This window comes from Oncorhynchus gorbuscha, linkage group LG01 (genome assembly GCF_021184085.1).
Source record: "Oncorhynchus gorbuscha isolate QuinsamMale2020 ecotype Even-year linkage group LG01, OgorEven_v1.0, whole genome shotgun sequence".
Classification (NCBI taxonomy): Eukaryota; Metazoa; Chordata; class Actinopteri; order Salmoniformes; family Salmonidae; genus Oncorhynchus; species Oncorhynchus gorbuscha.
In genome coordinates this window covers 20743309-20758373 of record NC_060173.1, presented here as the reverse complement: position 1 = coordinate 20758373, position 15065 = coordinate 20743309, and the positions used below count along the sequence as shown (strand labels likewise).

Here is a 15065-nt window from a genome sequence, read left to right as displayed (position 1 = left end):
CCTCTCTCTCTCTATCGTTCCGTTCCTGCTCCCAGCTGTTCCTCATTCTCCTAACGACCTTGTTTACTCTCTCACACCTGTCCCCTATTTTGCCCTCTTAGGTCTCTATTTCTCTCTCGGTTTCTGCCTCTGTCCTTGTCGGATTCTTGTTTGCTGTGCCCTTGTTCCGTCCTGTCGTGTTTTGCCTTTTCATCAGATGCTGCGTGTGAGCAGGTGTCTCTGTCCGCTACGGCCTGCGCCTACCCGAAGGGACCTGCAGTCTGTTGCCGCTTGTCCTGCAATTCTCCTCAACAACTAGAGGATTTATGTTTTCCCTGTTTGGACATCTCCTGTAAAGGATTGAGGATTATGTTTTCCCTGTTTAGACTTTAATAAACTCAGTTTCTGTTAAGTCGCTTTTGGGTCCTCACTCACCTGCATAACACATTTGCTCACATTGTATATAGACTTGTTTATACTGTATTATTGACTGTATGTTTGTTTTACTCCATGTGTAACTCTGTGTCGTTGTATCTGTCGAACTGCTTTGCTTTATCTTGGCCAGGTCGCAATTGTAAATGAGAACTTGTTCTCAACTTGCCTACCTGGTTAAATAAAGGTGAAATAAATAAAATAAATAAATAAATAGCTGTGTTTGAGACCCACCATTTCCAAAGGACTGAAAAGAGAATCAATGTGAACTTGTAACATTGGTTTGACAATTTTTTTTCTGTTAACAATAATTGTCAGAAGCTGGTCTGTTATTATGCACAATATTACCCAAGCCGTAAAATCGACATCAGGTGTTCCTACCTACCCTCTTCTCCTCTTGTCCCCTTTCTTCCCTCTCACCCCACCCCCCCTAAGTTTTAGATGCACTATTGTTAAGTGACTGTCCCACTGGATGTCATAAGGTGAATGCACCAATTTGTAAGTTGCTCTGGATAAGAGCGTCTGCTAAATGACTTAAATGTAAATGTCTTTCATTCTTATTTTTTTTATCTCCTTATTTCCTTCTCAGCTCCCTAATTCATCTCTCTTAATCTCCCCACCTTCCTTCCCCTTCTGTCTTTTTTTACCACTGTAAACCATCTCTCTACCCTCGCTTCTCTCCTCCTTTGAAAAAAGAATGAATTCACCTTTCTCCATCTCTCACCTTTGTTTTGACACCATTCTCTTGATTTCTCCTCAGTTCTTATCTTCCACCACAACCATCCTCCTAACCGTTCCTCTGGATCCCTTTCATCTTACAGCTCAGTCTTTTCTAGTGCCCAGTCAGTCACATTCTGCACATGCCTTTCACTGAGCCACTCTGTGAAACGTTCTTTCAGCTCCATTCCATTCACACTAGTCCCCTGCCAAAAACGCAGACAAGAGTCTTTACCCCATGCCAACTTCAATCCCCCAAACCCCAACTGCTTCAAACTGCACCAGATCATCCAGCTCAGACAACAGTTCATTTTTTGTTGTCTGAAAAATAGGTTTTTATCATGAGAAAGACAGCAGTGGGGAACTTACCCATGTCAGTGCATCCCACAAGCAGGATTAAGCTGTCCACTTTCCTTTCACTTCAACAATGTGTGCAGCAATGGTAGTCAAGCGGCACAAGCTCCACCCTGCTCTGCTCCAACTATCTGATTTATGTGAGTATTGATTTTTAGTATTGATTTATGTTAATGGGACTACAACTTCTGACATTGATAATTAGTCACATCAATGGCAAATACTTGCATCCCAGCAGTAGTTTTTCATAAAAGTAAATATCACTTTTCTTATTTTGTGTTACAATCTGTTGTCACATTACAGTACAAAGAAAATGTAAAAAGGGCATAACTTGCAAGAGAGAAATATAAACTGATAGAATAATTGTTCTTATATTTTGGAGTGGTACAAAGGTCAGAGTGACTGTAAAACAGGTGGAAACAGGCGTACATTCTACATGCAGAGACAGAGACAGACTGAACTAAATGTTCACTGCCATAACAACACAGGGCTTACCAACCCTATTATTGCCTGTCTTTATGTTTGCTATCTCATTATCTAGGCCTATTGTGTTTATTTTCTTCCACAATGAAAATTTTGTTTTACAAAGAGTGGAAACATTATGGATGGTATTTTTGTGGAGAGGAGGACTTTCAGAAAGCACCAATGAGAGAGCGGCTCTCACACCCCAGTTGTTGAAGTGTGTAAATGTGGCCCCCAGACTACCTGGTGTCAGGTTACAAACCCTGGACTCCCCTTAACTCCAGATGGAGAGGATTTTGTAGTCTGTGATTATGTAAGGTATTTGTATTCCAAATATCCTCTGTTAGGCCATATTGAGACAATGAGTCCTGTCTCAAAAACTTGCCAAGTGTTTCCAGAGGATCAATGGAAAAAAATCAACACTGACAATGTTGTGGGTATGATATTGACCAACCTATGCACTCCACTCCCTTCTAGACACTCTGTTACACACACACACACACACACACACACACACACACACACACACACACACACACACACACACACACACACACACACACACACACACACACACACACACACACACACACACACACACACACACACACACACACACACACACACACACACAGCAGTCATGGATTGACCTCACAAACATAAACACACGTCTGAAAACAGTCAACCTGGATGCATAATTACATTTACATTTACATTTAAGTCATTTAGCAGACGCTCTTATCCAGAGCGACTTACAAATTGGTGCATTCACCTTATGACATCCAGTGGAACAGCCACTTTACAATAGTGCATCTAAATATTTTAAGGGGGGGGGGGGAGAAGGATTACTTTATCCTATCCTAGGTATTCCTTAAAGAGGTGGGGTTTCAGGTGTCTCCGGAAGGTGGTGATTGACTCCTCTGTCCTGGCGTCGTGAGGGAGTTTGTTCCACCATTGGGGAGCCAGAGCAGCAAACAGTTTTGACTGGGCTGAGCGGGAACTGTACTTCCTCAGTGGTAGGGAGGCGAGCAGGCCAGAGGTGGATGAACGCAGTGCCCTTATTTGGGTGTAGGGCCTGATCAGAGCCTGGAGGTACTGAGGTGCCGTTCCCCTCACAGCTCCGTAGGCAAGCACCATAGTCTTGTAGCGGATGCGAGCTTCAACTGGAAGCCAGTGGAGAGAGCGGAGGAGCGGGGTGACGTGAGAGAACTTGGGAAGGTTGAACACTAGACGGGCTGCGGTGTTCTGGATGAGTTGTAGGGGTTTAATGGCACAGGCAGGGAGCCCAGCCAACAGCGAGTTGCAGTAATCCAGACGGGAGATGACAAATGCCTGGATTAGGACCTGCGCCGCTTCCTGTGTGAGGCAGGGTCGTACTCTGCGGATGTTGTAGAGCATGAACCTACAGGAACGGGCCACCGCCTTGATGTTAGTTGAGAACGACAGGGTGTTGTCCAGGATCACGCCAAGGTTCTTAGCGCTCTGGGAGGAGGACACAATGGAGTTGTCAGCCGTGATGGCGAGATCATGGAACGGGCAGTCCTTCCCCGGGAGGAAGAGCAGCTCCGTCTTGCCGAAGTTCAGCTTGAGGTGGTGATCCGTCATCCACACTGATATGTCTGCCAGACATGCAGAGATGCGATTCGCCACCTGGTCATCAGAAGGGGGAAAGGAGAAGATAATAATCCATCCAAACTTTTGCTATTGCCTTAGATTCACAAAGTCCTATAAGAGCACCCTTCCAGACAGTACTCAGAATAGTCTAATACAGTACTTACACACTAATGTCCTTTGCCACTAGAGTGCTTCCACAATCATCTATGTATATATTATATTTATGTATATTCTTTATTATTAATTTTATTATTTTCATTTCACTTTGACCAGCGTTGTTGGAGTTTAATTACACCTGCAACCCTTTACATGTGACTATTAAACTTATAATCTAACCTAATTGCGCAAAGAAACGTGTGATGACAAAGATCATGCTCACTGAGGTGACTCATTGATTTTCATCATACATGGTCTTTTAATATTAAAATGATGGTCAACCTATGTTAGGACAAAGCTAGTGGGCTGCATGAAATGGTATTGGATAGTCTTTATGAGGCACACACATTGGAGTTGTAAATGGATGTTCTGAAATAGTCTGGAGCCTGGATCATTGAACAACTTCCATGTTCTAAAATGAGTAAGGCTACCTAAGCTCGACCACAGCCACACTGGACAACAGGCAGTCGGGATTTGTCTGTCTCCTAGCAACATGGCAGCACTGATGCGGCACAGCAGCTCCCAGGGGACCTAAGCCTATCAAAATATCGACAGCACTGTGATAGCTGTCCACCGACTAGCCCTGAGGTGACTGCTCAATCAACCCCAGCCCTAATAGAATACAGATAGGTTCAATCAAAGGGCAGTTTCCATTTGCTAGTGAATATGTCAATATAGAAAATGTTGATAAACAGAATGTTGTAGTCCGGGAAATTGCATGATCGCTGCTTCTCTTCTTTCCATTGTCAAGCTTTTACGAATTGTGTAGCCTACATAAATGGTGAATTATAGTATGTTATTTTGGTAGTCCATTAAGATAGTCGCCCATTAATGACAGTTCAGAGAAACAAAATGACAGTGTCTAAGGCCAGTTGTCATCATCGCACACAACCTCTATCCTGTTCATGCGCTTTCCTCTTTCTGCGATGGGGGGAGCCACAGCTTTACATATTAAACTTAAACCCTTGTTGGAGACTGCCGTTACAAAACAAATATATTCTAAACATTTTCCTCGCTTTTCAAGCTAATACAGCTACACTTAACTGTTGTTTTATATAAACTACAAGTTTAAATATAAAGGCTAATTGCTAGCCTATAATAAGAGTTCAATAAGGATATTATTACCTAACTCATCATAACTGATCCAGGGAGGAAAAAAGAAAAGAAACATCCAACAAACAGTGATCACGTTTAATCCAGTGTCACTTACTTTCTTCAACTCTTGAAGACGCGCAACAGAAGAAGCGCACACAATTTTTATGTAGATACCGTAGAAGCGCTTTTGCAAGACCGTTCTGAATTCACGAGCATTCCCTTTAAATGGGGACTGGTCTATCAGTCGAGGTGGTGGTGATGGCCGCATCGTAAACAAAACAAAGAAACCGGCTAATCAAATATTTGTATCAATATACTTTAATTTGAGTATAATTACATGTAAACAAATAGGTTGATGGATACCATAAATGCTTAGTGACTAAGCATTTATGATACCCAGGATTTTGTATATTTAAATACACGGCGTAAGTAGCTAACTGAACACCCCTCCTCGAGCCACGCTGGTAGCGCCACCCCATCTGTTCTGCGCTTGTGAAATTCTGATTGAAACAGATTGTAGCAAGCGCTCTCCGACCTGGGTTGCAATGGCAACTGACTGGATGAAACATCAACAGCAACTTTTGTCCTATTTTTTAAGGAATTAACGAGATTTTACACTGATACCTTGAGGAAATTATTTCTAATGTGAGAAACAAAGTTATACAATTTAAGGTCCGAAAATGTTCCAGGGATGTACAATTTCTGTGGAAGAGATCCAGTCTTGGTGGGAAGTCCCCGCCATAGCTCATTTCTGTTCGCTGTTCAGGACGGCATTCAACCTACCAGACTTTGAAATTGAGGTAAAGAAGTTCTCGGAATTACATGTAGATATTTGGGAGATTTTCTTTTCTATTTTTGGACTGCTAAATTTCAATTTCCTTCGTATTTGGCTCATAGAATTTGTTTTGTAGGGTAGTTGAGAACTAGCTAGCTAGCTCACGTTAGCTAGCTAGCTAATCTATTCAGAACTTATCTGTGTTTATCTAACGCTAGCCAAGTTAGCTGCTAACTAGTTAGCTAGTGAGCTACTAGCTAAGTCAGAACGTTTGAAAACAGTTAAGTCCCAGTTTAAATAAACGGTAGTTTAATTTCATGATATAAATACGATTACTTTCTTGCTATAACAAGCAATGCATTTAACGTCAGCTAACAAGTTAGACCAATGCCATTGGCAATGGTCGTGTGTTGTATTTTGATAGTTCTTTCCAGCCCAAACAGAACCATGTGGTGTGAACCGTTTGTTTTCATTTGGTGAAATTTTCGCTCGTGTTTACAGCCATCCAAGTCATATTAAATCGCACGTCTTTGTCCAAATGATACCTAGATAACTTACCGTTTATAGTTTGAAACAACATGTTAATTATATCACCATAAATAGCTCGAAGTTATAACGTTGGCTAGTTCAGTAACTTATAACGTTAATTGATTAGAGCGTTGACGTTACTCACAATTTCAAAATAAATCACACGTGAATAAAGGCTGCTTGTAGTTTTATCTTGCTCCCCTTTGATCCACTGATGCCATTTTTTAAAAATCAAGTACAGTCAAGTTCATGACGAGAGTTTTGAATTAATTGTCTAGCATACTATCTGGACGGGGTAGTCAGGGTAACTAACACTTGCCATTCTGGCATTTTCATTCGCTCGAATGTTTTAACGTTACTATGATGAAGCAGTGGTTCAAATGCTTGTTTTATGTGAAGCTAAAATAAATTCGTCTCTAGAGCGTCAGTGTACATTGGAGTCGGTGCATGGGGTGCTGGCTAAGCTCCACCTAGTTTATAGTAAAGTTGGTATTGTGTTTATTTTTTTCCGCGAGCGATATCATGATGCAAACGTCTCGATTCTGTAGAACTCGGGTTTGATCGATCTGCACCGTTTAGTTTTACGCGGGTGCGCGTGAATTATTGTATCAATCTTTAACCGGGTCACTAGACACAGATCACATGTGCTGCCACTGTATCTGATTTCAAGAAACATTTTATTTGATGGATTGCCTAATCCGTGACGCATATCAGTAACGAAATCTATGATAATGGGGTTTAATAGCATATTGGTCCTGCGCAAATGCTCACCATAAACCCACCAATTTGACGTCTTAATCGGGCGCACTCTTGGTTGTTCAAGGTCACACTTCTATTGTGCTCTAGTCAATAATAAAGTAGAAGGTAGGCTATATATCTGAATAAATGTTAAAGCTCTTCAATTTATTGATATAGCCAATGACTTCTACATCTGTAAATATAATTTGAAGTGGTGAAAATGTACCTACCTAAATTTCAGAAATACTATTGGGATTATGTAAGAGGTAGAGTGTACATACTGAAATCTGTAATTTTTTCACTCTTAATTGCTAGAGGACAATCTCTTGTTTCCCAGTCTGTAAAGAATCAAGCTCGCTAGTGTAATTATGCAATGAATGATGATAATACAAATCTAAGCCTAGACTGATCAAATGTCATTGTCACATCTTCACGGACCAGGGTAGTATAAGCCTTGGACTACATGATCTCACTCTCAACCAAACCAATTTTGCATCACGTTACATTATGTTTAGGGGCTCTGACATTTGGACATTACGAATAGCATTTTTCTTTATTGAACCTCTGTTCAAGCAAGGTTAGTCTGAGAATCTTACACAGGTAGGCTATTTATACACTGGCCCAAATGGAACTGAGCTGAAAGGTTGCCAGTTTTCCTCACTATTTGGGACAAACTAAGCCCCATCAGTGAATTGTGTCCCTGGATGATCTTATGTGCTTCATTGCCTGGCCTGTAATGGAACGGAGCTTAGTGGATGGCTCTGTTGTTCCTCGTTTGGTTTGTGCTTAGCCCTAATGTGTGCTCTTAAATGACTGTGCTGAAAAAATCAGATGGCTTGTTAGTAAATAGCACACAAATCCAGGTCTAAGAGGATCTAGTGTCTTTGATGTGGCCTTGCCTGGGAGGTGATCGTATGACCGCGCCAGAGTAAATGATCAGCTGAGATGAAGGCCTGTGTTTCACTGGACAGAGAACGAAAGTGCTTTAGGAGATCACCTCAAGCTCTTTCTGTAGTCACCAGCATGTGTATACATATGTAGCCTAAATCAACTGTTGCTCAGACCATACTAGATTTTCAGTTAAGGAGCTATAGGAATTATATATATTTTAGGCTCTAGGGCCATTTCTCTGATGCAAGATCTAGTTTATAAGGCTCATTATATATTTGTGAAGCCTTGAGGATATGTGGCTATACAGCTAGGATGTTCTAACCATGTTTGACCTGTTTGGATCAACTCCATAGTTTACAGTAGGTTTGAGGAGAGAGGGGTTCCTCTGAATGATTCCTCCTGGGGCTCAGTGAATACTGGTGCTCTGTGTTTAGGCAGAAGGGGGGGACTCTTGTCAAATGTTTTTATTTTGCATTCATGCTGTATACCATGAGATACCATGGTTTCACCAAGCAGACCTACAGTGACATGGATTCAGAACACCGTTGTCTCAATAAGTAGTCTGACACACCTCTGTTTAGGATTGAAATAGCCTATTTCTCTGAAATTCAACATTGGCTAGTCTCACCAAACTTCTAGAAGTTGATTAACATTGTTTTATATAGAAGATGTAACCAGACTGTTTCTTTAAACTCTACCACCAAAAATCTTAGATACTGATTTCCTGTGTTTGTACTTGTGCTCTGTCTGTGTCTTGGTGGCACTTAGCTCTGTGCAGTGTGAGCATTGAGGTTGGGTTTCCTAAGAGTTGGGTTGGAGCGATGCTGGAAGTGGCTGTCATTCCCCTGACAGAATGGTCTTTCCTCTGGTATCGAGCGCCCAGGTGATTTGGGTTGAGCCTGGTCGCAGTGTCAACATTACATGACATTCTCTCCGTCCAGCATTGTGGACACAGCGATGCATGTCTCACTGGACGGACAGGAGGGTCAACATTGTGGCCACTGAGAGCTTCAACCAGCTGTCCCTGACACATTCATTGGGTGTTGTTAATCTTCTATTCTGGTTTTGTCCCCAGGTGTCAGAATTGGCAGATGTGAGGAAAGGGTATGCTAGCCTCTGAGTAATGCACTTCTTGTGTAGAGAGGATATAAAGAACAGATTTATTTGTTACCAGTGTCATCTCTTCAGAGGAAATTATCAGCATGCTAGAGAGGCAAACGTGTAAGAATTGACTTGAAGAATGTATGTTACGCCCTTTGCTTTAGCTCCGCATGGCTCTAATATCTTGTCTCTTGGTCATAAAGCTGTTGGTAGCGAGAGCTCAGGATGGAGGGAATGGTTCAGTGGGCAGAGTTCACTGTGGCTTTTTTTCAGGAGCCCCTTTATGAATTTCACAGAGCCAAACTTTTGTACTTTGTGAAACCGCTACCAACTGGATATGAACAAACCCAGTGATCCAGTGGGAAGGTGATGTTGTCGAGCAGCTCTTTTCTTTTTCGGGCCACTGTTCCGGTGGCTGATAATGGAGATTTTCTTGGCAAGTTCACACCACGGCTCCTTGCACATTGTTCCCCTGTTACACTTCGCTGTTGCTCCCAGTCTCCCCTGGCTGGAGGGAGAGGGACTCTGCAGGAAGAGGCCCTGGCCGTCCCCCTGCTTCTTTGTCTCCATGGAGGCACACTTGATTTCCTGGCAATGTGGCTGTGAAATGAGCCCTGAAGTCCCAGACTCCAGGCATTCTGAGCCTCCTCTGAAACCTCCAGAATGTGCCCTCCACCCCAAGAACTGCCAACCTGAGCTTAACATTCTACTTGAGATATGTGTCGTGCTGGTGTTTAGTGCAGCTTGTCTGATTCCATACATCTTCATCTGCTGTCTGATATCTGGAGAGCGGCAGAGAAATTGGGCTCTTTCTGGGGCCATTTATTCAAATTAAGACGGGCATAATGATCGGGTACTAATATGCATTGAGGGTGACTCTATTTAAGAGCTGGGTTGACGAAGCCAGTCTGCAGGGCTGGATGCGGATGTAATGTAAATCTGGTGCAATCTGCACAGATGATGCACTGAAACGGGCCCTGGTCACTATGGAGCCAACCTACCTGCTGTAGAGAAGATCCCTCAGCACTTGACCTGGCAGTTCTCAACAAACTGAAATGAACAGGGAACTTAGTATGTTGCTTATTGTCCTGAAGCCATTGAAAGTATTTCACTCCAATGACTTCCAACGCCTACTTTTAATCAAACTCCCGCCTCCATATTGTACTGATTGTTCATCACGTCCCCGTGACAGCCAGCCCTCCTCTCGTTCTTAGGGAGTCTCCCCGACCAACTTGGGTTGTGATGTTCAGTGTGCCAGTGCTGAATAGCCTTTATTCATCCAGCCCCCAGAGCGGTGCTACTCCAGCCCTGGCATCACCATGACTAAATCCCAGATGGTGGCTCTTTCTTTGCCTTCCCCCTGGAGGGTGGAGGTGCTGCTGACTGGGTGCTGCTGCCTGCTGCAGCCTTTCTGGACTGGGGGGGGACTTCTATTCTTCCCAGGCCTGCGCCTGATTTGTAAAAGAAGATTTAGTCCTATTAGATCTGGCAGAATGGGGAGCTGAGTGAGCAAGGCCTCTTGACTAAAAGTAAATGGATTAGGGAGAAGGATCTATAGTGGTTTGGGATGTTCCCCAAGTTTAGACCGGGCCCTCTGGTACCCACTAATTCACTGTGTGGATTATATGTCAGAGACGGGCAGCACGCTTTAGCTAAATCCTGCTGAGTCTGTGTTGAATTGGGGGCATTGATCTGAAAGGGGCCGTCCTCAGCGGAGCTCCTGGGGTTTTTGGGAGGAAGTGAACGTTGGCTGTGGAATCTGCGCTGTCAATAAAGGAAGGGTCAGTGGGCCATGTTGCAGCCAGCGCAACGCTGCATCTTGAAAAGGATAAGTGGTTGCTGCGTTCATCCTGAATATCTTTACCTTTTAACCCTGGCCTGCACAACTCTTTTGTCAGCTCCAAAAGGAGAAAGGACCCCCCACACACACAACAACAATGAGCCTTTCATCAGCCCAGTTTGTTTTATAATATTATATCGCCGAATCCTCCACCCGGAGTTTTAGCTCTGCTGCGCTACACACCACAAACTCCCAGCACAACCCTCCACTGCTCATCCTATCAAAGTGTCACACATGCGAACCTCACATGGCCATGTCGGCTAACCCCAAGCCCAATCCTTTTCACACCCTGCTGTCACCCCTCAAGGTTGTGGATCCCTCATAAATACACACATTCTTAGTCCTTCACATGCACTATGTCTCTCTAACTACCAAACCCAGGCACATTGTAAGAGCTGACTCTCCCCTCCCCCAGCTGTGATTGACAAGTGAAGCAGCAGCAGTACATGCATCAGATGGTTTCACATGGGGAGCTGGGGGTTGGGGGGCACATACACTGGGGTTTGTTTCAGCCAACTCTATTGTTGCTGCTCCCCATGGCTCCCTCTCTCTGTCTCCAGTCTGGGGACGGCCTCTACCCTAACTGGTCTGTTCTTTCAAGGGCTCACCTTATTTTGGCTTGTAGAGAAGAACGAACAGAGTAGAGGGTACTTTCTTATGAGCTTCTGAGAATCAGGTCTTGTCTAGGGGGATTCCTTGAAAGCCAGCTAACAACCTAAGGCAAACTAATATGTATTTAGTGCGGCTGGCAGACGTGTTTACATCCCAGTCTCATTACAGTGTGATGTAACATAACACTTTGAGCAGGTAAGAGCGGGGTGGGAAATATGGTGTTCTGAGCATTAGGGAGAGTGTGTGCAAGGGGAGAGTGTGTGAGGAGGGGGGGTGGGCATTAACCAGCGGGAGTGTCACCCCACAGACTCAGACTGGGAGAGGGGGGTTACTGTTTGTGTGGGAGGTGCAGATTGGGTGAGACTTGAGGGACCTGAGGCTAAGGGAGGAGGAGATGGTGTATATGGGCAAAAGCTCGAGTGCTTAGAAGGTGTAGTCAGTCTGAAACAAAGACTCAGTCAGATACACCTGTTGGGTCTTAGCAGTTGTTAGTTGGAGTACTTATTGCCTGTTTTGTAAAGGGCTCTTCGAAATGGTTCTGTCAAGCATGCCCTTCTCTGTGATATGTTTTGAATAGTCAGTGTTCCCCTGTCTTTAGTAGGCAACATAATGTTCCTTATGCAAGTTTTTTTCTGCACTGTTATTTTTAGTTTCTCATTCCCGCTCTCCTGTCTCACCGTTCTGTTGTCTCTGCTTTTGTGCGTTCTCTGTGCCAAACTCGCGTTGCTGCACTTCTAGTCCCACCCCTGCTCTCTCATTTGCCTCGTGGTGTTTTCCCCAGCTCATTGCGCACTCGGGTTATAGCTATCAGGGATCCTTGGGACGTACCTAACCGTAACCATTTTAAATTTCAATGAGTTGGACGTCCCAAGGGTCCTTCCTCCAACCACCACATTGGTCAAACAGTTTTTTTCCTCTGTAGGGCCAGCAGGCTAAATGTTAATGGGCCGTGTGTGTTGGTGTAGGATGTGTGATATGGTTGGGAAATGAGACCACTGGGTTGTCAGCGTAAAGCAGGAAACTCTAGCTCTGAGAGGAAGTGTATGTGTTTACCCGTGTGGCTGTGGAGGAATGAGGCTGCTTGCCTCCCATCTCCTGTGCTTAATGATCCTCACCCAGGGGGCTCTTGTGTCTGCACGGCAGTGAGCTCAGCCCGGGAAGGATCTGTCGAACTTCAGTTTCCCAAGCCCAGCCCCCTCTCTCCCCTCGCCAGCACAGCCAACTGTCACACCTGGCCGACTGGCCGTGACATTGAGACTGCAATGACATTGAGACTGCAATGAAACACAGCTGGCTCTCCTACTTGAGTGACCATGGGAATCAGCAGTTGCTATGTGTGTGCCTCCTTGTTTACCCTGTGTTGTATGACGCTGTAGATTACCAATGGCAAAGTGGTAGAAGATGGGTCCTTTACTAGGTGTCGCCTAATGGGAATCCTAATGAATACAATCAAGATTCACATGTAAACAGTTTTGTCGAGTTGTTGTTTTTAGGAGCCAAATGGAGACCATAACCAGGTAGCACAGAGGCCACCATGTTTTGAATGTGTCAGAATGTGGCCCCAGGATTTCACAGCAGTAAGTGCGAGATGGGCGGTCCTATCACCAGAGCTCCAACCAACTCACTATGCATCCAGATAGGTGGTATGCAGGCATCCAACTTATTTATCGATCTTTGGTTCTTCTCAAGGTCAGGTATGAGACTGTATCTCAATGCTCTCTGGAGCGAATGCATGGCACATCCTGAGGATGCAAGGGCGTCTTCCTGTGTTATGGTGTGCCTTGCTACGTGTCGCGTGGGAGGGGAGGTTTGAGTGTTGTTGTCAATTGATGGCTCCTGTAGGAGCCATGTAAGAGGAGGAGTGGGAAGGTAAGTGAGAATAGCATTCACACAATGAAGGCAGGCCTCCCAACCCCCTCCCTCTAACTGCCTACTTGAACCCCTCCTGGAGCTGTTAACGGCATTGGCATGGAAAGTATCTGCAGTGAGGCTCTGCAGAGAATCCAGCCCTGATAACATGGCCTCTATGGGTCTGCTGGAGCTCTGGAGCCACCAGATACAGCCCCAGTGGCAGGACTTATCACACAAGGCCACACATTGTCGTTGGGACACGAGCATTGATTGGGAGAACTGGGCGCTTTTCTTATATCTTCAAATGCATCCGCCAGTCTACTCACTCTTCTGTTGACTGTCTTGTAGAATCACTGACTGAGCATGTGTTCTGTTTTCTTTGTAGCGTGGCCCTATGGTGAATGCTTTAAATGAGCAGTGGCCTTTGACACTGGGCCTCCCTGGTTCTACCTGGGGTATCTGCCGGCCTGCGGAGCGAGGAGCTCTGGGACCTTTGTGCACACATTCAATCAACCTGCTGTGTTAACCCACCACAGAGGCTCTGTTTACGTAATCATCAGCAAATGTTTGTGAATTGTGTGGGTGTTTTTTTTCTCTTGACGCAAGAGGCTCATGGCTGCAGCACACAAACTGAAGTCCATTCCTTTGAATGGTATTGGCCCATCGTTGAGTGAAAATATGTCCTGTGTTAGTCAGAGCCACTGACATTGTGTAACAAAGGACATGTCAATGGCTCTGCTGACTGTAACACTGGACATATTTTCAGTCAACAATGGGCCAATCCCATATTATGGCAGTTTTGACACCAGTGATTTGCTCATGGCAGAGCTTAGGGGTTCCTCTGCTGTGGGTCATAATGCCAAAAGCCAACCTCTGACCCTGTATTCCAAGTGTGACGCTGCAAGCGACACCTGCGTTATAGCCACACACACACACACACACTGGCCAGCTACCCTACCGTAGCAAGCTACAGAAAAGCCTTTGACAGTGCTAAAGGTGCACTTTAGAGGATGTGACACACCCTTGACTGAGCATTGACTCACCTTCCAATCATCCTTCAAGCATTTGACTCCCCTAAGGAGTGTTTACCAGGCTGCTTTGTCAAGTTTTAGTTCCTTGGTGATAAGTCTGTCAACCCTTTGATTTGGATTGTTGACAAAGATGGACAGGCATATCTTTGTCTTATCCATGTTCTATCTGTACCATGTGCAGATCATCGGGTTGACCTAGTGTAAGTGGTTCCTTGGGGCGTAGAGCGTGTTTTTTCTGTGTGTTTGATCCCGGCAGTTTGAGCTCCTTGCAGGAGAGCTTCAGCTGCAGTGAGTGTCCCTCATCACGGCCCTTAAAACACACTCTGCTTGATTAACGGTGAGCCCACAGAGGGATCGCAGTCACACTGAAGAAAGGGCACACACCCCACACTAATTCCCTTTCCTTTGCCATCTGAGCTGCCGAGTGGCACTTCAAAGGTGGAGTGGGATGGTGTTAATCCAGGACTGCTCTGCTGGGCTGGGCCCTGGCTCCCCCGGACGGACGGCCCCAGGTTTGAAGTGTGATCAAAGTGCAGTCTGCCACTGATAGATGGGGCCCAGGGGCTTGCTGTCATGGGACCAGGAAGTGCCAGGGAGCGTGACACAGGATCTCAGTGTCCCCCTGTTGACGGAAGGAGGGGGACCAGATTAGAACCAAAAGTCCTCATGATAACCTACAGTACACACACACTGACACAGACTTACATTCACAACAAGCCTACACACTCATACACTCCCTCTCGCTCTCTCGTTTCCAAGGCTACACACACAGATATGTTTTTGTTATCCTACATGTATGTATGTACAGTGGGGCAAAAAAGTATTTAGTCAGCCACCAATTGTGCAAGTTCTCCCACTTAAAAAGATGAGGCCTGTAATTTACATCATA

The 15065-nt window shown here is 44.9% G+C and overlaps 1 protein-coding gene across 5 annotated transcripts in view; it reads left to right on the top strand.

Moving 5' to 3' along the window:
* Window positions 1–5332: 5332 nt before the first annotated feature.
* The window catches only part of LOC124034511 (cat eye syndrome critical region protein 2-like), a 48487-nt gene continuing 38754 nt past the window's right edge, over window positions 5333–15065 (top strand). For all 5 annotated transcript variants that reach the window (XR_006838579.1, XM_046347837.1, XM_046347829.1 and 2 more), the window contains exon 1: window positions 5333–5609. Coding sequence is in view for 4 of the 5 variants with exons in the window: in XM_046347837.1 (XP_046203793.1) it covers window positions 5490–5609 (120 nt within the window). In the remaining variant the exon portion in view is untranslated. The remainder of the gene's footprint in view (window positions 5610–15065) is intronic.